At 33.1% G+C, this 24843-nt stretch overlaps 2 protein-coding genes across 4 annotated transcripts in view; one reads left to right on the top strand and one right to left on the bottom strand.

Moving 5' to 3' along the window:
• The window catches only part of LOC129907867 (tyrosine-protein kinase transmembrane receptor Ror), a 28221-nt gene extending 19826 nt beyond the window's left edge, over positions 1 to 8395 (bottom strand). The window contains exon 1 of the mRNA XM_055984287.1: positions 7311 to 8395. Coding sequence (XP_055840262.1) covers positions 7311 to 7501 — 191 coding nt within the window. The 5' untranslated portion in view covers positions 7502 to 8395. The remainder of the gene's footprint in view (positions 1 to 7310) is intronic.
• The window catches only part of LOC129907866 (calcineurin-binding protein cabin-1-like), a 65893-nt gene extending 41497 nt beyond the window's left edge, over positions 1 to 24396 (top strand). For 2 of the 3 annotated variants that reach the window (XM_055984285.1, XM_055984284.1), the window contains 4 exons: positions 18090 to 18652; positions 18718 to 19174; positions 22568 to 22789; positions 22853 to 24396. In XM_055984285.1, the coding sequence (XP_055840260.1) occupies positions 18090 to 18652; positions 18718 to 19174; positions 22568 to 22789; positions 22853 to 24262 (2652 nt within the window). In that variant the 3' untranslated portion in view covers positions 24263 to 24396. The remainder of the gene's footprint in view (positions 1 to 18089; positions 18653 to 18717; positions 19175 to 22567; positions 22790 to 22852) is intronic. The other variant, XM_055984286.1, reaches the window with a different exon arrangement.
• Positions 24397 to 24843: the final 447 nt, after the last annotated feature.

Below are 24843 nucleotides of genomic sequence, written 5' to 3'. Positions count from 1 at the left end.
ACAGGAAATGAAAGAAACTTTATATTAATCCATTTTATGGAAATGGTCACAAAAGGAATGATGCGAAATTTTACTGGATGTGGATGAGGCTTTGGCATTTCAATAGGATTTATTGATTTATGAAAGTTTTTTGTTTGTTATTGTTATTTTTAGTATCAACAGTTGTTGAGTGTATAAATTATTATACATTTATACTGTCACTTCAAAATAATGGAGTACATTAAATGCTTTAAAATTAACCTTCATCAGAAAAATCAGTATGTCAATTCTTTTCTTTACTAAAAAACTTAGGTACTTAATCACGACATATTTTTAGCTTGGTTTTTAAATAAAGTATTTCTTAAACAGGGTTGTTGATAAATATACTCGTACGCTATTCATAATGAAAAAAAAAACCAGGAACAAGAAATTGGGTGCTGTTTTCTGATTTCCTTTTTGTTTTTGTTTTGAAAATTGAGGAAAATTCAAGAAATAATTTTAGTCACGATTCGGCTTTTGAAACCTTTACTTAACCCACCTTAAAAGAAGGTAGTCAGTTTTGTTTCAAATTTCAGAGGTTTCCATTTCGCAGTTCAAATTTGAACACATCCTCAAAACGATTCCAAAAATTAGAGAATTAAAGATGCTTTTTTTTATTTCCATTCATCTATTTTCAAAATGCAATAGCAAAAATTTCAAAAATAACCACATTCGTTATTTCATTTGAATAATCATGTTTTTAGATGAGAAATACATAAAGTTGGTTTAATTTAATTTTCCCAAAAAACAAATGCAAATAGACGGGCTCAAATATCAGCCACAAATATAGGTTTGTCACGGACATTTTGTTTGTAGTAATAGGTTTAGTTAAATGCGTGTTAGATTTGTCGAAATGATGTTGGAAGTTTGTGTAGTAATTATGGTGGAGCATTATAAATGAAAGAGACCTATAAATCATTATGTCCATTGAGTAATTGATTCGAATTGTTTAACACCTCATTAGGTTTTGTTTAAGTAAACAAACTACATCATGCGGTTAATTGATTTTGGGGCATCTTAAGATTCACATGTAAACGGATTTTATTGATATACTGTCAGCTTCTTGTTGTAGATTTGTCATTATGCTTAAATATTTTTTTATGTAGGTATGCGTGGTATGCACATTAGGGCGTTCGTTATGAAACAAGTTCCAAAGTGCAAAAACTATTTCAAAATAATAAAAAAATAATTAAAAAAATAATTAAAAAAATAATTAAAAAAATAATAAAAAAAAATAATAAAAAAAAAATATTTTGACGCTAGATGGCACCCCACGAGAGTTCAAGTTTATTCCCATTTTATTTTTTTAGATAAAGCCTGTTTGATAAGGTTCTTGTCTACATTAAACACCTTTTTGAAAAAGATACCTATAAACCATTTTTCAAGGACAAGGGTTTAGTCAGGACATGCATGTTTTTTGGGTTTGTTAAATCAAGCAGTTTTATGAAAACAAGCATATGAAATAGCATGAAAAACCGAAAACCAAAAAGAACATGGATGTCCTGTATAAACCCCTGGTCCTAGAAAAATGATACTTTTTTGAAAACGGTAGAAAAGACCCAAACAAACATTTTCATTATTTTGAAAGTTTGTCCAGTTAGGAACTTGATTTTTGAAAAACCCATAACGAACGCCCTAATACGCCTACTTACTTGTTTCTTTAATTATAATGGAATATCTCTTGAGTCTTGACAAAAATTAATGTTTCAATGTTTCGTATGTTTCGTATGTTTCTATACTTGCAATTACTGCTGCTGTTTTCCGTCAATTCCATTATAATTTTTGAACAATAACAACAACTTGAACTGCACTCAACCCTAACATTTTTTTATAATAATCCATTATTACGAGTGGTTTTCCAAATCCACAACATCTTTATAATATTCTTGGTTATGAGAAGTCAATTTCAAAAAGCAATTCAAGATTTATAACTTAATAGTGTCACATCCTTTTTCCCTTCAAATCCCTTTTGAAAGGGTTAAGTTACCGTAAATTGTATTCATATACCACTATTTAATTTAATGAAGTCACTATAAATCAGATACCCTTTTAAAGTTCCAAGAGAGTTGTTTTTCTTTGATCTTTGATGTCATTGCTTACTTTGGAAAATAAAGAAGTTAAATTCCTCTGCTATTTATTTACGCAGGTATATTTTTTTTTTAACATATATTTCAAAAAAGAAAAAATAAAAGAACAAATAAAAAATCTCTCACGTACAAAGTGCAAAGGCTATATAGAAAAATTGTATATTTCAAATCGCACATCTACATAAACAACAAGGACCTACCACTCACACAAAAGGTGTTTGAATCTATTGCTTGTAAAGATGTTTTGAATATTGATATGCCACGCGACAGATGATAAATATAATACAATGAAAATATCTTGACTTTGTTTTTTTTTTTTTTTATTTGAGTGTGTGTTCGTGTCAATGAACTCAATTTTTATTTCATGAGGGAATGTTTTGAAAAAATAATGTTGATTTTCAAGGAAATTTTGGCACAAGTGCATATTGAGTCATTCAATTTCAGATTTTAGTTCATCTTTTAAATATGAATGATTCCATGTAAAGATTCAAAATATCAAAAAATCACACCCGTAACGTCTATCAAACCCTTATTGTTACAATACCAATATTCTTTATAGTTTTGAATTTCATTGTGGATGTCGAACAACTTTCAGAAATATGATACAAAAAAATTGTACCTTATGTCACACCCGTAACAGAAATTAATTGTATATTAAAGCTAAATCAAGTATATTTTCAATCAATTATATAGTTTTGTAAATTCATTCAAGGTGAATTCTATAAATTTGAATAATGGAAGAATAACGCATACAATTCTGGGCAAAGGTGTCACACCCGTTACTATATAAAAACTCCTAAATATGCAAGAAAAATTACCCGCACATTTAAAAAAGCTTAAAGCTTATAATAAAAATCAATTATTATTAAAATGTATACCAGAAATCTTAGAAATGTACATTATTTTTCTTATACCAACAATTTTAATTAAATCAGAAGGAACGAAAAAAAAATATCATCACGTCCTCCTTTCATAGGATATTTGCACAAATCACTTCTTCCACAATCCCAAGGAAAGAAAACGAAATATCCTCGAAGAAAAATCTGAATAAAAGGTATGCTACCTATCAACATTTATTGCAAAACTTAAGCCCAGACATGAGAAAGGACTACAATAGAACACCCTTAGCATCAAGAAGATAAATAAAACCCAATTCATTCATTCGACTTTTATTCAATTTTTCCTGCTTAGTGCTTCATCTTCTACCCGATTTCCTTCGTCGTTTTCATATTAAAGCAGCAGGTATTAGTATTACACTACTATATTGTGGTGGTGGCGGGGTTATATTTATTGTGCAGTCAGTTAGTTACTCACTAGAATTCTACTATGCTGTTTTATATCTATTCACATTCATATATCACTTTCAGGATGCAGGAGAGAAGACGATTTCAGAAAAAAAAAAAAAAAAAAACAGAACCAAAACACAAGGTAAAGCTAAAGAGGCATCAGCTTGCTTTGGCACATGGAACGCAAATGGTTAGACAAAACACAATGCTTTTTCTGTCGAAAGAGGCAAATTCTTGGGTTTTGTTTTTATTTTTATTATTCTTTTGCTTCAATTCATTATTCGGGAAGGATTTTTTTTTGTTTTTTTCAAGCCTCTTATATTTTGTCCCTCATTGCAAATGAAAGCAATGAAATGGAACAGAGGATAAATGAGGACTATTTGCATATTTATTTTGACTGAAAGAGAGAAGGAATAGATTTTTTTTTGTATTTTGTTTTTGGTGTTGTTCTATTGTTTTTCATTTGCCGACACAACGGGAACTTAAGTATTGATATTTAAACAAATAAAATTTCCTGTCAAATGTGACAGAAAGGAAGACTCTTTAAAATTTTATGCTGCAAGCGGCCAATAACGACAACTACCTACTACGTGCTACCTTTAACAAAAATCTTACCAGGAAATGAAGTTTTTCTGGTGTAAAACAAAAAGACAGACAAGAATTAGCAATGCGGAAAGAGTTTAATAGCATTAGGAATGTACATTTAAATGAGTTTATTTTACTAAAAAAAAAGGGAGATTTGGTTTTTGTCTTCCGTTAGGAAATTGAGATATAAAAAAAATAAACAGGGATCCAAGAGAAATTTTGCATACAAAACTCAAGAATGAGCAGCATGTAAACTGACATTTAAGTGAAATGTCATTTCCATATGAAGTTGGTGGAGTGTCACAAAGTGTTATTATAGTGTTAAGATGGTTCGTTTAAAGAAGTGTTTTTATTTTTTATTCGCGTTGTCTTTTCAACTTTTTTTACATATACTTAGAGTTAAGGATATTAGATAAATTTATTTGCATATCTCCCTCTTTTTTTGATGGAAGATTATTTTAACATGAACATTTTAATTTATCTAACTTAAACTATATTTAATTTATGTACCTAGTTACAAGATTAGTTAGTTGAATCAAAGTAACAACAAAAGCTTTAAGATGGGTTTATAGGATAAGATTTTTTTTATTGAACATATTAATAACTGAACTTCGCAGGCACATACATAAGTCCCCGGGACACAAGTCCTGATTTTTTTTCGGGACTAATGTCCCATAAATTCCCAATCCCCAAGGAATCATGTCCCACCTTACTGAGACAAAATTCCTAATTCGAAAATGGGAATTAAGTCCCGATAAAATAAAAATCTGTTTTATGTACATATTCATATTTTTACTATAAATGTTCATATACATTGGTACAAGGTAATGCATAAGATTATTTTTTGGTGCAATGGATAAAGCCCAAGTGAAATAGATTAAATTTCACATTCGTTTTTGAGTTCAATTTGATTTAAAATGTTGTTTTTTTTTCCTTTGAAAAATGAATTTTATGCTTTTATTTTCCTTTTTTTCTTATACATTTACCAAACTTGTATATAAAAAGTCTAAAAAATTTTAACAACTTGAACTTTTAGTGCAAGTTTATGCGAAACAGTCGTGCTATTATTACTTACTTAGGATCTACCAAAAGGCCTTCTTTGGGTTACTTTGACCATTGGTAACGAAATTTTCTCTTAATATTAATGGCACAAAAATATCAATTAAGCTTACAAAGCAGAGTATACGAATCTTGTATTACGTATTAATTTAAAATAATTGCTATAGGTATTTCTTTATATTTTAACAGGGAAGTAAACCGAACAAACCGAAAAGCCGATTGAAAAATATTCAGCTTTATTCTGAATGAAAATTTCAGAACATAAGTTTTGGAGAGAATCAAAAAATTTCCAGAATATCGTTCCTTTTCGGTTTTAATTGTATTCCTTTTTCGTTAATAATGATGAAAAAGCGAAAAGAGAATAAAATACATGCAAGCTTTTTTGGGACATTGGGAGCCTTTTTCTCCAACACATTTCTCCGGGAGTTTTTATACAAGATAGGGCTGAATATTTTTTTTTTAGGAAAGCAACCTAAAATTAAATATGTCTTCGGGAAAAGGTCAAAAACAAACCATTTCCAGTCATGAGCTGTGATTTAACAAAGGATAACAACATACCTATAATCGAATAGCTTACGATAAAAATTTGAAAGTAATCATTGAACATCAATTTTAACTCTTATACTTTGTTTTTCAAAACGAGATCATTCTGGTTAAAGTTTTGATTCCAGAAATAATTGAAAAAATTTCGAGTTAAGTCTAATTAAAGTGACAAGACTATCGATATAGCTTTTTATAGTTTTGATTCCCTGTTTTTTTATAAAAAAAAAAAGAGCAAATTACTTAATCCAGACCCCGATGTACACATCGGTGTCAATGGACTATTTGCTCCAACTCAAAGATGCACTTAATCCTCAAAGAAAAACTGATTGGGGTTGTAATTATATTAATTTTATTTCATTAACCAAGTTAACTCACTGAAAAACTAGCCCTTAAAGTAACAAAAGATTTTCAATTTTTCCATTTTGCTTTCCCCAGAAAATTCGTTGAGAATTTTAACTCTCCTGTGTATAAATGTTAATTAAATTTTCGAAAAGTTATTCAGATGCATGAATAGCCTTTTTATATATCATATTTTTAACAGCCTTTAAAAGTGGTTATCAGAAGAAAAGATAAGACTTCAATTAATCATTTCCTGGATCCTTTTTTTTATTTCTGTGGAACAATAGCCTTCAATTTGAGTAAATTTTGTTAAAAAAAAGTAGATACAAAATAAATCTTATTCCAGATAAATATTTAGGTCAGGTAGTGTTACTGGCCGATGAAAAACATTTCACCGCACTCGTTGACAATTTACCAGCAATTCATTTGGAAGTTCGGTATTATTCGACTTTACTTTTTGTATTAACGTGAGCTTTCTTTTACTCTCATCCTACTCTCTTTCTCTCGTCGCTATAAATTAATATATTCATGGGGGGTTTCAGCTTAATTAAATATACAAATTCCCATTCAAACCCATGCTTCACTCTGCACACAGAGAGAAGAACGTAGGTAGAGAGTGAAAGATATCTATCAATGGGCTTAAATATTTTACTATATACATCAACACAGTAAAGGTACCTAAGTTTGTAGGTATGTTTGTCGGTTAGTTTAATAAGGTTCAACTATACTTTTGTTTGTGTAAAAGAGGGAGATTATGTGAAGGAAGAACTCCAACCCACTATGGAGCAGTACACACCCCCTCATAAAACCGAACCAACCCAAAAAAAAAAAATGAAAAATTATTGTCGACACAAAGGCAAACGTTGAACCCTATGTAAGAATAGAACTTTTGAAATTGCATCGGTCTTAATCATGCCTTTATGAGCCACGTCTCCTTCGACTCCGACCCGACTCCGAACTCACTTTGATTTGGTCTACCAAACTTGTGTCCGGATGCCGACTTTTGGGAATTCTGCGGAGCTCTATCATCAAGGCGGAAAAAGATTTAATTCGTTTTGTTGTATATTTGTCTCTCTACTTATCAGTCCTCATGGTAGTGCTTTCTTTGTCGTCCTTTCTATCTCTATATCTCTTCTTATAGATACACTTCTTGTTTCTGTTTTCTTTTGAAGTGTAGATTTTCGCCAAAGCTTAAAGGAATTTATCAGGGAATCCTTAAAAACAACAACAACAACAAAATGACATCAATTCTAATCGCATTTTCCCACCACGAGTTGTGAGAGACGACAAGAACCAAAAGAAAAAAAAAAACTGAAAGGATACTTATACATGTTCCTATATATATAAAAAGGAAGAAACATAAAAAAAGGGCAATTGCTATTTAAGGACTAACCCATTAGATTGTCGATTGGCACTTATTCCCAGCTCCTTGCTTTTATTTTCATTGAAATTATCCTTAGAACTTGATGCTGCTACATCAATGGCGGCTGAGGATGCTTTGACCAACATCAGGAATGGTTTGTCTTGGTAGTATCCAGCAATGACAAACACCGCTATATACGAAAGCATTTGCTGCACAAACATTTTTTTTTTTGCTCCTTCCGTTATTGGTGGTTCGTCCTTGGAGCGTTTTCGTTGTCGTGTCGTTTATACCGGAACAACAAAAAAAATATAAGTAAATAAAAACAGAAAAAGATTTAAAATAAATTAAAATATATCAGCATCAGTAACAAGGACTACGATGGCGGTGGTGGAGGCGGGATTGTTGGAAGGCTGCATGGCATTTGACAATTTTTGTTGATTTAATGGAAACGATAAAAAATATGACATTTATTAGAATCGCGTTGAAATTTCTTTCCTTTATATGGCGATATCCATACAACGGTATGGTGGAAGGACGAAAAGCAATTTCCTTTGTTTTGTTTTTTTTTTTTTCTCATTCACACATATTTTTTTAAACACTGTTTTCACTCAAAACAAGAACAACAGCAAATAAAAAAAGAAATAAACAAATAAACACGAAGGCAAAAATTAATTTCCATTTGACCACGCCAAAATAAATTGAAATTACACTTTTTTTTTACCCTCTCGGGGGCGTTCGGCGGCGTCGTCGGTAAAGGACGACGACGGCTTCAGAACACATGTACCTAAATGCTACATATACGCAAAGGATTTGTAGTGCTCTGTGCTCTCTCTTTGTGTAGGGAAATTCCGTAGAGAATTTATGGAAACGGCTTAATATACGATGTTATGATGACGATGATGACAGAAGTGCGGTGTGCGGTATAAAATGCAGCAAATATTAAAGCAAAAAGGATATTAGAGAAAACCGGTAGAGTGTATAGTATCGAAAGTATATGGGAGTTTGTGACGTTATGCGAAATTTTGAGTTTTCCAATTTGGTTTGAGAGACACGATGTATCTGTACCGACTGCAAGGTTCGAACTGTTGGTGGTGGAAACAAGAATAACAACGGGATATCCGAAGGGTTGTTTTTTTGTGTACAATATGAGATTTTTAAGGAAAGTGTTGCTATCGTATTGAAGTACCGGAAATGTACTTTAGTAGTAGATCAAAATAATGAAGAAAAAACAAACAGATAGTTTAAAAATGAAACATTCATGTACCATTTAAAAGTTATCCAGCCGCCATCTTTTTTTTTGAGGTCTTAGCACCATTTTGATACCTTAACTTATGGTTCGTATCATTTAAAAGTTATCCAGCCGCCTTCTTTTTTTTTTTAGGTCTTGCACCATTTTGATACCTTAACTTATGGATCGTATCATTTAAAAGTTATCCAGCCGCCTTCTTTTTTTTGAGGTCTTGCACCATTTTGATACCTTAACTTATGGATCTGCTTATACTAACAAGGCAAATTAAATAGGGTTCCCGGCCACAGTGATGTGTTCGGCAACGAAAAAGCGGATGAACTTGCAAGGGAGGGATCAGTACTTGATCCCTCTCTCCTAGACCATAAGATCAGAGTCTCACAATGTGAAATGAAACGAAATATCGCCAATATTTTTCAAAAAACCAATGAAAGATGGAATCTCCTAGATACTTGTGGTAACACCAGGAAACAATGACCGAACTACGACGAAAAAAGATCCAATAAGATCTTACTTTTCAATAAACCTTCCTTAAGATCCCTTATAGGCATCTTAACGGAACATAACCTACTAAGATACCACAAAAAGAAAGTGGGGCTTAGTACGGATAATCTATGTAGAGACTGCGGCAATGAGGACGAACAGGAAAACACTGCTCACTTCCTCTGTCACAGTACAGCACTCTGCCGCACTAGCAAATTATTTTTTGGAAACTACTTCTTTAATGAACTCTCAGGCAACAGCCTACTGATCTTTGTCAAGTCCACCGAGTGGCTCAACCAACCATAGCATTCATAAGTCTACACTTTTTTCATGAAGTTACAATACTTCAGGATATCACAAGGGATCCATATAACCTAACCTAAATAGCTGAAAAACAGCACCCAAAATACGTGCCGAAATAAATACAAAGCCGGTGTTCTTGACCACGGTGAAGCAGAGGCTATGAGATGTTGCACTATTTGGACGATTTTTTTTATTTAGAAACCCCTTTTTCGACCACAAAACATGTTTTCCACCGTCAACCATGGATAAGGTTCTGTAATGGCCGGGTTGTTTCCCTTCAAGTAGAGTAGAAAATTTAACTCGAGTTATGAATAATGGGTAAGGAGGCGTAATAGACGATATTTGATCACAGGACTAAGATAGTTCAGCGAAGGATCTCAGCAGGATAACGATCCTTAACAAATTTTCAAGTTATGCCATGATAACCTCATGCAGAAAAGGCGAACAAATACTTTAAATCATGATATGGCCCGAGCAATCACGGATTTTAAATCCAATGGAAAGTAGTTTACTTTTATAAATTGGAGAATCAATATAAAGCCGCGCTATGGCTATAAAACTGCATACTCACATTTTGGTTATACCTCCACTCCCAAAATTTGCTGAAGAAAAATAAAAGTCATTAACATTTAGATACAGAAAGATCTTTAGGAAAAGGCTTGGGGATGAAATGCCAAGCTTGGATCTGACAGAGCTCTAAATTTTGAAAGAAGACGTAATTACTTTTATTATCATTCATCATTTAATTCGAATTTTTATAACACATTTTGTGCAATTTGTCTCGTATTGTTAATAGTTTTTTTTAATACTTTGTATAGATAAAAAAACTATCAACAAATGGCTTAAAAAACTTCTATGCCTGAAAGGTGCTTAGCTAAGAACAGCAAAAAAACTCAAGTTCAGCGCTCCTAAACTTAAAATGGTCTGCATGACAAAACTGCATCTGAATTTTAAAAGTTGACGATATAATCTTTAATTTGACACCAATATCGTCTTTTAGCTCTATGGCATGCAAGAAGCACTTTACCAAGCCAATCGTGTCAGGATGCAAACAGGAAGACCTGTGGTTTTCGTAACAATTCATAGTCATGTTTCACTTCCGATTTTAAATGTTCTTTAGCTCGATGAGTAAAGCATTTCTGCAGTGGCCAATCAATTTGAATCAACTCAACATACTGAGCTGACCCTTGTAACTAAGAATAACGGTTGTTAGTGAAGATTCCTATTTTAACGTGGTTGGGAAGTATGAGTAAACAAAGGTACCGATTTGAAATTATCTACTCCTTTTTATCAGCTACAGCAACACTTTTTATTAAGTTAATTCCACCACTTCCACCCCAACGCGCATGTGCTACAATAAATTTTATTCCTGCATTTAATTCCACACATCCATTTAATACAATAGGGTAGGTGCGAAGGGTGACAAAAAATATTAGAATATCCTCTCGTAGATTTCTTGTTTTCTCCCTTATTTTTTTTTTTTATTCCTGCATTTTGTATAATGTTCGTCCTTTTTTTTCGTTCAGACTGCCACGTTACTTAGACAAAAAAAAAAAAAACAAGAAACCCAGAATTTGTTTTGATGGAATTTACTTCCGATTCTCGACCAAAAACCAGCAACGTCATCTTGTCTTTCTCTTGTCATTATCATCAGCCTTTAAACATTGTCCTTCCATTTTGCTACCTTAGTACCATCTCAACATCGTGGGTTGTTATATACTATTCGTATTCCGCTTATGCTCGCTTTACTTGTTTCTCTCAATCGGATGTCCTTTGAAGGGTATACCCAGCTCTCAACTCCTAAAATGATACAACAAGCGCTTCGGCTTTTGCTAACTTGATCCTTTTTCCAACCCTCTACTGCCAGCGCTGCCGTTGTCATCATCGTTACCATTGCCACCTCTTCGCTTCACCACCGCTGCCGTTCGACAGAATGGAAGTGCTGCAATTACACACACAGATTATAGATAAAATACGTTCATCCTTTATCTCATATGTAGACGTCGAAACGGGTTGTGTTTTGCTCTTTCAGAAGAATATAACTCCCCTTTAATAGTATATGGATGGTATTTCGCTTTTGGTCGATCCAAAGATAAATTTCACAAGTTTTGTAAATGTTGAGCTATTTTTCTATTTTAATAAATTTGCTGATTTGCTTACTTTTTCGAATGAAATGTATTTAAACTTGAGCTCTTTTAATCACTCAAATTAAAAAGGCAAACAGGAAACCAGTTAAGCGATGGAAATGAAATCGGTAGCAAGGTTGAAGTTTAGCACCGGTTCAAGGTTCATATATCGTCATATATGAGTTAATGATGCAGTTTTACTAATTTGAGGGTGATCTTTCCGAATTTGAAAACCGTTTTTGTCAAAAAAATTTCATTCCGCAAATAATATAATTAAATGGGACATAGAACAATAAAAACAGGGAAGTAGCCTTTGGAAAATGAGTCCGAGTGTTCTTGATTGTTCTAAGTCCCATCATATTTTGTTCTATGTCCAATTTTGGGTTTATAGTTTTAAAAAATATTTAGAAAATAGTATGCATCTACTAATGAGGTATTTTTTATTCAAGAGAAAAGAACAAACTTTATAAAAAAAACATAACTTGAATGGCAAACGAGCAGAAAATTGGCGCTTTAAACCAATTTGAAACTTAAAAATCGTCCCCTGTAAAATTTGCTTTTTGTGACTTAGAACAATTTTGCTTTACGGCGACGATATGTTGAAATAGCCACATTCATGCTTGAACCGAAGTTGACCCGCAGCTAATCCGTCGAAATCGGTTGGTTAAATTCTTGAACCAAGGCTGATCCATGTTTGTACAACTGGCACTAAATGCGTGAATTTGTATCCCGTACGAACTGTGGGCTCTCACAGCAAATTTCGGTGTGAAAATATATTGGTCAAAAGAATTCCTAAAAAAAACATATCAAAATATTTTGTGCCGTTGTATTCTCCTATTATTCTACTTTGTAAAAGTAAAAACTTTCATTGCTACTTTTTGCTAAGGTGTCTCACGATAAGTCAACTGATGGGTCCAAGTGAGCTCCACCGGGACGAAACGACAATTTTTTTGTTTGGACTAAAGGCCATAAAAAGCTACATTCAATCTTTTTGCTAACCTTCAAATCTATAACTTTTTTTTGAACAAGGTCAAATTTTTAAAAATCTACAAATTTGTATATAAATTTATTCACACTCCAGGACTTTTCCGCACCATCCATAAGCCCTGAGTAGAGTTTACACTGCAAGAACGAATTTAGGGACAAATCCCATTCGTTTTAGTGTGTGGGCTTTATTTTTTGTGTGGTTTACCCAGGAGGCATAAACCACAAAAATACAATTAACAATTTTTCTATACTTATTTGGTGGGCATACAGCAGAAATTCCTTCTTTATCAACATGTATCGTGTCCATTAGAATGACCGCAAGAAATCGATTTTCGAAATTTAATCGGGGGAACCCCATAAAATGTTCCGCCTTTGCAGATTTTTAGATAGCCAAAATTTCAGCTCGATTGGATAACTCTAAATGGTGCCGACACTCGCTCAAAGTATCAAAAATCTCTGTTTTTTCACTGTTTTTCCAAGAAAATTAGCTCTAGCTCCCAAACAAATCGGGTTATTTTCACTTTTTATATATTAAATTAAAGGTAGTGTTGCTACACGTAATTCAGATGCTAAATTTGCTTAGTTTTACTAAAAAAGAAAAATTTTGTCATCAATTTAAATTTTCAGTACTTACCTCAAAAAGAGCTGAAGTGCAAACTCGATTTAAAATGAAACTTTTTTTTTAAACTGTTTTATTTAAAAAAACGAAACATTTAACAGAATTCTAAGGCTGTGTGTGAATTGCGTTAAATAGTACACCGTGTAAAATTTTTGACACTATTGAGGTGAACAAAAAAATTTCAGCTGTATGGCTTATTGTTTAATATTTTTCTCTGCCTCTTTTGTCTTTTCTGCTATGAAAATCCTTTTTAATAAAAAAAAAAAAACAAAACAAAACCATCTGCAAAAAAAATTTAACTCAAATTTAGCCAAGTCCCAGAGCCCAATAAAATTTTAACAGCTGAAAATTTTTTTATTCACCTCAATAGTGTCAAAAATTTTACACTATGTTAACTATTTTACGCATTTCACACACGTCCTAAAAAACAAAAAAAAATAACATCGTGTTACATTTTTTATACATAATTAATGAAGTAATTACTAAAAAAATTTAATCAAGAGATTTACAAAGTAGTTTTGGAAGCATCAGGATACAAATTTTCGGTACTCACTGACTACTTGAAGTACATATTGTTTTTGTTCCTCATCTTTAGTTAAAAGGTTATTAAAATCGGTTATTAATTTGACTCCTCTTTCTGTCATGTCATTTACGACTTTAAGTGATTGCACTTTTTTAAAGCCATCTTTAAAATGCGGGTTTTCGGGCCAAAGATTTGGAGGTTCTTTGAGAAAACTTGTGTCTATTTTCAATCGGCTTAATAAGTTCAATGTTTCTTTGTTCACAATATTTGTTAACCCTGCTGTGACAAATTGTTCATCTTCATGTGTCTGTAGCTTTGGATTTACTATTCTGTTGGTTTCCGTTTCACTGGTTTTCAAAATTATGTTGGCCGTTTCTAATTTTTCGCAATCTCGTAAAGTTAGGTCAAAGAACGCCAGACCTGCCAGCTCTGAACTCAAATACCATAAATGGTTTGAGAATTTAGCAAGAGCCTTCTCTGAAATATCTTTGTCTATCTTGCGGTATTCAATGTTATTACGCAAAAGATCAAGATCTTGTTTAGGAGCCAGATAAGCTCTTGGGGCATAAACCAAGCAAAAGTTTTTCTTGTCGAATGTAAGTTTGATTTTGAAACTACAACGTCAATTGGATTTTGCCCTAGTGCTTCTATTGTAGCTATAATTATGTGAAAAGCATTTCTATCAGATGCCTTACAGCGATCCAATAACATAGAAAGTTTCATTGTTAATAGCTCTTTCACCCCACGACTATACCTCATACTTTTGCTACCCGAGGGCCCAGAGATAGAGAAACATCCATTCTATCCCAATCCGCAGAATAAAACATTTAAAAAAAAGTTTAATTTTAAATCGAGTTTGCACTTCAGCTCTTTTTGAGGTAAGTACTGAAAATTTAAATTGATGACAATATTTTTCGTTTTTAGTAAAACTAAACAAATTTAGCATCTGAATTATGTGTAACAACACTACCTTTAATTTAATATATAAAAAGTGAAAATAACCCGATTTGTTTGGGAGCTAGAGCTAATTTTCTTGGAAAAACAGTGAAAAACAGAGATTTTTGATACTTTGAGCGAGTGTCGGCACCATTTAGAGTTATCCAATCGAGCTGAAATTTTGGCTATCTAAAAATCTGCAAAGGCGGAACATTTTATGGGGTTCCCCCGAAAAAAATTCGACAAAAATTTTTTTCTATGGGAGTTGCGGTCACTCTAGTGTCCATCTTCAGTTAAGACCATCTAAAAGGTCGTTTTGTATAGTGCTTTGCTTTACCACTGCATCGTTGTCAGTTTCAATTTCATTTTTATCCAAATAAAAAAAAAAGCCCTGTATGTTTTCACAACTTTCCCATTCACAAACCAGCTGAGCTGAAACCCAGCTTTGCTGCAACCACAAGTTCCTTCTCATCTCATTCTGCATGAACAGGAGGCTAGTTTCATTAAAGTTTGTGGTGCAGGGTCCTTGGTTGTAAGAATTTAAACCAAACTAAGCAAAGAATTTTTTTTCACCCCCATTCCTCCGCATCAAGCCTTTTATTTTGTTATAGTTGAATTTGGAGTTCAATTCAATTTTGGTTTATTGCTGTTTACAATTGACTTAAAATAAACTTATTTCTAATATATGTACATCGATTGTTACAAAATTTTGTTGGAACAAAGGGGGCCTAACATTAAACAATGGTATTAACAGTGGTGAATTTGGGTGTACGTTCAAAAAACATGTTTGGTATATCGTCCCGTTTCTGCTTGAACCTCGTAAGTACATTTTTTTAAAAGATTTAATTTTCTGTTAAACATTGCTCTAAAACTTACAGAAATAATAGTTATAAGGGTTTAAGTGTAGAAACAACTCAATCAATATGTCTTAAACATAACATGATTTCCTTTTGCTCAATTCATATTTCTAATTTCAAGAAAAATGTATATTTCTTTTAAGAACTGAACAAAATTTGCTTTGTAGATACGTGGTTCACGCAGACACGGGACGATATGCAGCCCTAGTTGTTGGAAGTGTGGCTAAATTGTGCCAAATGCCGTAATAAGTAGAAAACTCATAGACTAAGTAATTGTTCATTAGCCCTCCTGGGGAAGCTACCCAAACCGTCTTTAGTAAATATGACTGACTTGCCGCAATACTCGTTTTTGTTAAAATACCTTATTTAAAAAAAATGGACTGTAACTTCTAAAAAATACAAATCTTCGAAAAATCCAATTCAACTTATTTTGTAAGGAATTGGATTTGCTACCAGTTTGTCATATAACTTGATTTTCAAAAATACACGATTTATGTGCCGTTGTTGAAAATATGATTTTTGGTTTGTGTACTGACAATATCCCTTTTTATAATATTTTAATGAATAACCGGTTGTCGCAACTTTACAACAGTATAGATATTAATGTTTCTGCCATTTGAATCGCATTGTGTAAGGTGAAAGCAGGTTGTATACTCGCTTTGAGCTGCCTCATTAATTTGAGCTGTTTCTCAAAATTAATATCAAAAGTGCGTTGCATTTAAAAAAAATTGTGGACTCAGCTAGCCTACAACTAGCCTTTTAATCTCAGCTGTCTTTTATAAAAAAAATATACAAAACTTGTAAAATTCACCTCATTCAAAAAGTCTTAATTTACCATCTGTATAGTGTCGAATATGTTGTGTGTAATAAAAGCAATGAAATAAACAAAAAAAAAACCTCATTGACGAGATGATGATGATTATGGTGAACAATTAAATATTTTGATTGGGGAAGCACCCATCACCACCATCCCCACTATTGTCCTGGATCAATGCCTTCTTTAGGTGTCGGCTGCTTGGCGGTGTCGAAATTGAACAAATACAACGACAATCATACAAATAAAAGAATACTTAGCTTATATTGAAATGGGGCCTCAAATGTTTATATTCCAACCAAAAGACAGTATTGACGAAACTATTCACTCTAAGGAAACGCCTAATTATATCCTTTGAAAATTTTCTTTAGAAGATACCAAATACCTATACATATTCGATGGTTAAATGAAGTTCGTTCTCAAACTCGTCATAAGATTGTGATTTGATTAAATATGGAACTAATTAGAGTTGACTGAATTGGCTGGTAGTGGTGGTTTGTAGATGGGGGTTGAAAATGATAATGAGTTGAACGCATGTTATGCGTTTTAGTTAATTGATTGAATTATTAGGCGGAGGTAGTACGCACTGCCTCAAAACACAAACGATTAATTGAATAGAAACATGGCAGCAATTGCAAAACTTTAACAGGCTGCGGAAATAACCAAAAATTAACGTACATAAGAATGTAAGGACTTAGGATGTAAGGAGTTAGAAGTTGTTTGTTCATGACAAACAAGTAATAGATAAATTAAAGTAAATCATAATAGGGCTGAGATAATTTGTTTTTGATAACTTGTGTGTGAATAAGATTTAATTACGATTTCTATAAGATTATTATTCCACAGTTTCACAAACTTCTAGAGAAACTTTTAAATAATTATTTTTTTGTAGATAAGGGAAAGGTGAAAAATTAAAAACCTTATTCGGACTTTGCTTCCTATTTGGTAGGGCATATTAGGAAGCTTTCTCTGTTTCCTATTTGAAATTCGAACTGCAAACGAAAATAGTGCTAAGTCAGAATGGTTTCTGAAATGTAAAATTGACATTAACGCCAGAATATTTGAATTAGAGAAAGAGTTCATGCAAAACTATGTTACTTACTTTGGTTGACCAGTGCCTCAAAACGGTGCTACAATTTGCTATGGATTTGTGCTTTGGTCCCCTAGACAACTCAATCTTTAGCCAGCTGCTTCCAATTTCAGAACACGTTTTTTGATTGAGGTCTCTTCCACTTGCTTGCAACACCTTAGACGTTGTATACTTCTACTCCGCCGCCGTACCTTTGGGTTGGAGTCGAAAACTTTCCGGGCCGGAGTAATTTTGCCCATGCGCATGACACTTTACCAAGCCATCTCAATTACTGCATCTTTACCGTCAATCAACTTCAATGCAGACGGGATTATAATCGTTCGAAAAATTTTATTCTCAAAAGAAGAAATTTTATTCGCCTTGTTTGGATCAATTTCTCTGCACCATACAGCAAGACTGGGATGATATGAGTTTTGTCTTGAACAGGGCTATAAAGAGTCATGTTGCTTCTCAAAGTCACCAAAGCCTTTGATGTCGAGAAAAGATTACGACAAGGCGATGCGCTATCATACAACCTCTTAAATGACTTGCTTAAAGCAATTGTTCGCAACTCAGAAGTCAATATCTCTTTTTACCAATGAAAAACCCCTAAAGTAAAATTGTTTTTATTGATATTAAGATTCAAATCAGACCTATTCCACAAAAACAAATCTCCCGGCCCAAGAAATTGGGTATTAACTCTTTTGATTCTCTGTTCTCGCGATAGATACAACTTTCATGTCAAATTGCATAATCACATTTAACTTGTGTCTTCTTTTTTCCTTTCTCTGATTGTGTTCATACAGTAATACAAATATTATCTTTTTATTTAAATTTTCTCCTCAGGAAAGCTCAGCAACTAATTCATCAAGCACAGTAACGGGAACTACAAGCTCAGCTTCATCATCCAGCACCTCCGATTCATCTAGTTCTGATTCGGATAGTTCAGACTCAGAAAGTTCATCAACCGATGATGGCAAAAAGCGTGACAAAAATGCTCCTTATTCCGAACACGAGTTGGAAGCCATTTATCGTTCATGTGTTCGAAATTTGGAAGAATGTGTTACTAGATTCCCAGAACACTACAAATCTGTTTATCGTCTAGTTCATCATTATTTACATGCACCTGAAAAACTGAGAGATCTTGAAAAATGTCGCCAGCTCCTATTAGGCCAATACACTACAAATTTGGGCAATCAAATTAACGGTCTCTTCTCTGATCGTAAGAATAATAATATTTTCAATGGAATCTGGCGAATTCCTTCATCGGAAATCGATCGTCCCGGAAGTTTCTCATCGCATTTAGTCAAATGTGTTAGCATTCTTATTCAAGTTCTAAGAAAATCCAACAATCATAAACTTCTTATAGATGTCGCCCTGCAATTATATCGTACTCCGGATAATGATAAGTAAAAACAATTTTTTTTTCTATTATCTTAAAATTAGTTAAACATATTGCTGTTTTCTTTTTCAGACGCTACATCAAAGATTCAGAACGAATGGAACTATATCAGCAAGCAATGACATTCTGTGTTCAAATTATGCGAAATATCTTGAAGAATATAACAGAAACTCGAGACAATGTAGAAACTTTGAATCTTTTAATCGATATTTACAAAGCGCATAAGAAATGTATCAAACACATGAACCAAAAAGAGCCGCTCTTCATTCAGTTGCTGGTTGATGTTTATAAGTTTTACATTCAAGACAAAGTAGCTAAAATGCCGGAAAATTTGAATCTTGTTGATTTGGCAATAAAATTGTGTCTTCAAGAGATTTCTGTTCGCAAAAATCAAGAAAAACAAGCTATGGCTGTTGTTACAAGTGGACAACAACACCAACAACAACCATCTGCTAATACCACTGGATCGGGAGAAACATTGCCAATTGGTCCGAAGCCATCAGCTGCTACTGTAAATGTGCCAACAACCGTAAGTTTTATTAAATTAAATTGAATTTTTTAAAGTACATAGTTTTATTATATTGGAATTCCTTTTTTGTATCGTATGTAGGGGAGAGTGGGGCAGTTTTTAACACTTTTTGCTTTCGCAACTGCTAGAAAAATATTTATTCGATTTATTGATCTGTTAAGTTTACTTATATGAAGCAGTGATATTGAACTTCGATTTTAAATTATATCTGGTTATTTTAGCGTATTATTTATATTTAATTTTAATTTTTAACCAATATTAGATCTTATGTTCAAAAGTGCCCCATGTATGGGGCAGTTTTGAACATGGAAGGGGCAGTTTTGAACATCAGTATTAATTTCGTTGTAATGAATAAATAATACTTAATTTTTTATTAGTTTTTTAATAAGAACATACAAAAACTCCAAATTGATTCAATTAACCAACAAATAATAAAAACTCAGAAAAAATAACATTAATATATAAACTATAGTTATCAGTTTTATCACATTTATAAGTTCAAAAGAAAAACAAAAACCAAGAAAAATTCATTTAAAATATATCTTAGAAAAATGGTATTCATACCATTTATGCTTCTCAGAGTAAAATAGATTTATTTTCAATATATATAGATATATTTCTAGACATTAAATCCAAATGTTAACAAAGCGGATGTTCTTCATGTACCGGGAGCATTAATTGGTGTAGGTAGCTTGACTTTAATTTCTATAACGCTTAAGCGGTATATAATCGAGTTCTCATCGAGAACAGTCTAGCAGAACTTGAAGAACTGAGGCATTTTTTTAAATCTTCAATTATGTTGTACAATATTCCCATTTTTTCTTTAATTTTGCCCACAAATGCTAGTTTCATTATTTTTTTTTATAAGAACATTACGATTTATTAAATAAAACACATTCAAGTGTCCTTAAAATGTCTGATACAAACTGCTCGGGCGGTTTTGAACATGTTCAAAAGTGCCCCACCATACTTGTTCAAAACTGCCCCCACTGTGTCAACGTCATAAAATGTTGAATAAATATTTAACATTAATATATTCATTCAAAAATTCACCGTCAATTAGTTTAAAATTCATTAACCATTAACAAAAATTGTATTGCGTTTTGAAATCACGTACCAATTTTTTTTAAACTCTTACAACTAAAAAACTGAAATTATGCAAAACCACTATAAAAATCACCTTCCACCTATAAATCTGAAAGTCAGCCGAGATAACGATGGAAAGTCGTTGACATTTATGGATATCGTGTTGACGGGTTCAAATATCGAAATACTTCTAAAAAAGATTGATATACTAAAATTTTATATGCAGTGTTCAAATGTGCCCCGTGTTCAAAACTGCCCCACTCTCCCCTATGAGATTTTCCATTGCGGAAAAATAGTTTCATATCTTTCTTCAGCAATCGTTACAAATGTACGATACGAATGGAATCCACTTTTTATAAACCCCGATTTCCTTCGCGGTTCGTAGTTTGTATTATCAGAGCGAAATGCGATAAACCTGAGTGGTGACATATTTGATATAGAAGAGCAGTACTTGCTTTAATTGCATTTATTCGGTCTATCATGATCATGAGATCAATTAAGAGTGTCGGAATGCGAGTTATTTTAAAAGGTTAAAAGGATTTTAGATGAAATATAGCTCTTGCGCAAAATCCATGCCAAAGTAGACAAGAACTATAAAAAAACAGTATTTTGGACATTTTTGAGCCAATAAAAAAAGCACGTATACGCCACAGTGTATGTAGACAACGTGCAAATAATGTGAATTACAACTGTGGCCTGGATGCTAACACATCCTAATCGAAATTAAATAAACACTACTTGTACTCAATAATTCTACAAAATGTTTACCTTCTTGTTGTCAATGCTAATGAATAATTAAAAAAAAAAAAACTAAATCCTTTCAAATAAGAATACAAAATTTAAGAATATATCTTCATCCTCCTTATGAACGTTTTCGATTTAAAAAAAATCGTTTTAAAATCGTTTGGAAATTCACAATACTGCGATTTTTTATTCTACAAAGTAAACAAAAATAAAAAAAAAGATAAACTGTATTTTTTTGAGAATCGAACTGTATTTTTTTGAGAATCGAACTCCGGACGGTGAGATTACGAGGCCTTATCACGTAGGCTAACTCGAATTTAGAAGTTACGAAAACTTTTATCCATATAAGCTATCTAAAATATTTTAATATTAAAATTTCATTTTCGAAAAATTGTAGCCTCGTTAGTCCTTTTTCAAAATTTTCGGAATTTAAGAGCAACGAGAATCGGAATATGGTGTATTTTTAAAATCGTCGAGGAAACTCTCGTCTCGACGACGAGACTCGTCTCGCAATATTGTGAATCAGACATTAATTCTGCCTATTTTAAAAATATTTTAAAAACAAAAAATAAATTAATGAAAACTAATACAAAAAATTAAATATAAATATTTAGCATTTTTACTATAGCTTTGGTTACTTTCTAACCAAAAAGTCCTTTTGAGAGATTTTTTGACTATCGAATAAACAATCCTTTACCGCTAATATATGGCGACTTAATCGCGACTATATCGCGACATTATTTAATGATAGATGAATATAAAATGAAAACCCTATCTTTCGATAGGGTGATGACATAAACGCCAGCTTACAAGTAAAGAACCTTTACTATATGACTAAGAAAATTACTGCAATTTTTTTGTTAATGAGACCGACGCCTTCTAACTGCGAAAACTTAAAGTAACACATTTGTAGATCTTCTAAAATGAGTGTTATTTGAACAATTTACACATGATTGGTAATGTATTGGTTTCTCGAGCTGAAATATTAAGAGACACTATACTCCTGAAGGAGAAGCATCGACTCCTAAATACAGTGGATGAAGAATAATTAAGATCTGGGGTTTCATTCTTCCTGACATAATTAAAAAAATAAAGATCAGAGATAGTGAAATCAGCCCAAAAACGCATGTAAACAACATTAAAACCCAGTGAATAAGCTGTTGAAGTCGTGTTTATTAAAAACACTCGCATGCATAACGACTAATTTCAGCAAAAAAAAAAAATGGAACCTGAAACAAGTCCGCTTTTATAATAAGTAGATATATCCAAAAAAGCATTTTATTGGGGTGTCTAATACTTTTGGCCAAGTCTGTATCTCGTTGCTCTTGTTCCCCAAAAGTCATTAAAAACTGACTTATGCCAAATAAAAATGTTGATCGCTTTAATTTTTTTTTTATAATTTTGGGAAATTTTTAGATATCAGCGTTTTGGTTATAAGCCATCTGTCATAACGTGGATCTTAATTACTTTTTGCTATACATATTTTTGTAAAGTTAGTTTAGGGCTCCTTTTTTCTATGATGTTTGAATTATTGATAGTTCATTTATAAAATTACTTTTTTAGGTTAATAAAAACGTTCAAATTCCTGGCATCACATCTCGAGCCCGTGGTCGCCCAGTAGGGAGCAAAAATGCCCCAGCACAAATCAGTACATCAACGATTCAGCAGCAACCTCCTGTTCCGTCAGCTTCTATTCAGGCAGGCTCTAATCTCATGAACCAGTCATCATTGGCCTCACTTATGTCCCTATACACAAGTCAATCGATGTCAAGTCAAGTGACAAAAGTAAGATTTATAAAATAGTTATTAAAAACAATTAAATTTTAATTTTTCAATATTTCAAACTAGGATCACGCTGCTTTCCAGAAACTAGTCGCTGAATATTATGCTCTGCTAGGAGGACCTGCAGCATCTGGAGCATCGTTGCTTCCCAACTTGGCTGCTCCATCAATGAATCCAATTCTAAATCCATTAGCGGCTTTACAACCCCTTAAAACCCCAGCAGCTCCTAATATTCCTGAAGTTTCTCCACAACAAACAACTGCGAAGGTTCCACAATTTGATATCAAAAACTTAATCGCGTCGGCAGCATCACAAGTTTCAAAAACTGCAACTTCGTCTCATTCCCAATCAACAACCATAAACATTGGGGGAGGTGAATTGACAATAACTCCCACTTCCTCTAAAATAACGCACCTTAAAGAACCTACGACTGGATCGTCTAAGCTCTCTGCATCGATGCCATCAAATTCGTCGTCGATTTCTGTTACAAAAGTCCCAGCTCATTCCCCAAATATTTATGTCAAACCATTGGCTGATATGACAACCAAAACACTTCTCCCTCCGAAACTTCCCGAACTGCCCAAATCTCTTTCAATTACGCCTTCCACCAGTTTATATCCCGTTGAAAAATCCCGGTCTCAAAAGATGCCCAACATGTCTTTGATACCTGAACTGAAAATGCCTGATAAACCCCAGGGAAAAGCCAAGAGCTCTTCTAAAAAGAAACCTGTTCCAGCAACTCCTTATACACGTCCTCCTTCCGTCCCGCCCCCGAATCCACCAGGAGTACTTGCCGGTTTATCAACTGCCGATTTAACTTCTCTAGCTGGCCTAAATCAGCAGTTTCCTTTGATGAACAACTTCAGTATGGAAAACTACAATCAACAAGCTGCCATGCTGACACAATATGCCGAGCTATTGAAAAACATGGGTTCTAGTAATTCAATGATGTCTCAAATAGCTCAAATGTCCCAGTTTCAACAATTCCAAATGCTGGGTCAGAAGCGTCCTTACGCCAAACGTAGTCGGCAAACAAAACCGAAAAAACCTGCGCAAGACATTCACGCCGCAGTAGAATCGGCTTTGAAATCTCTTTCGCCACAAATCACAATGATTCCTTCATCTTCAACGAAAACATCAAAGCAACAACCTCAGCAAACATTCAACATGAAAACATATAATTCTCCAGCTACTCTTACATCAGTAGGACCACCGCCGCCACCTATGTCAATGAGTGCACCACCACCAGGAGGTCGAAATACACCAAAACCCATCCCGACACCCCCACCTTCTTTAACACCGGGACTGCAGCAAACAAGCCCAGTTAAAACTCTTCAACAAAAATTAGCGGAACGTCAAAAAGCTAATCAGCAGATGAATGAAAATGCCCAAAAGCCAGGAGCTAGTGGAGGAGGTGGTAGTTCGTCATCGGGAGGAGGTAAACGTGGCAAGGTTGATGTTATTATCTTGGATTAACTTATTCTCTTTATTTATGCAGTCTTTTTCAAATCGAATTATTGAGTAAGTGTCATTGAAACTTATTGGATACTTTTGATTAAGATAATAACATAATATTCAAATAATAAAATAATCGTCCTTTCTATTCAAAACTTGTTTTTTTTTTAGTAAAAAAAAAAATGCCAAAATGCTGATAGGCTTCAAGAAAAGAAAACTAAAATTAAAAATTTACATTTATTCCCCGAATATTGAGGATGTTTTCAAAATGACTGTATCAAATACTATCGATTTGAATGATGACTTGTAGAAGTAAAAAAAATGGTGGCTTTATAATCAAGGAACTCTTTATTTCGTGTTTCAATTTCTAAAAAAAAAATGATTTTTTTGGAATGTCAGAAACACCTAGGCAATAAAAAACCATAACAGACGGAACTATGTCGGTAAAATTACATTAGGCCCTATCGTGAATCTCCAAGGGAATTTTATTTCCCTCGGAATCTATTTCGTAATCGTGGATCAGTAGGATCACCGGAATCTATTCCCAGTGAAAAAAATAATACGAAATGACAGTTAAATTCCCCTGGAAATTTATTTCCGGT

This window comes from Episyrphus balteatus, chromosome 1, assembly GCF_945859705.1.
Source record: "Episyrphus balteatus chromosome 1, idEpiBalt1.1, whole genome shotgun sequence".
Lineage (NCBI taxonomy): Eukaryota > Metazoa > Arthropoda > Insecta > Diptera > Syrphidae > Episyrphus > Episyrphus balteatus.
Note: the sequence above shows the minus strand (reverse complement) of the source record. Positions and strands in the feature narration are given on the sequence as shown.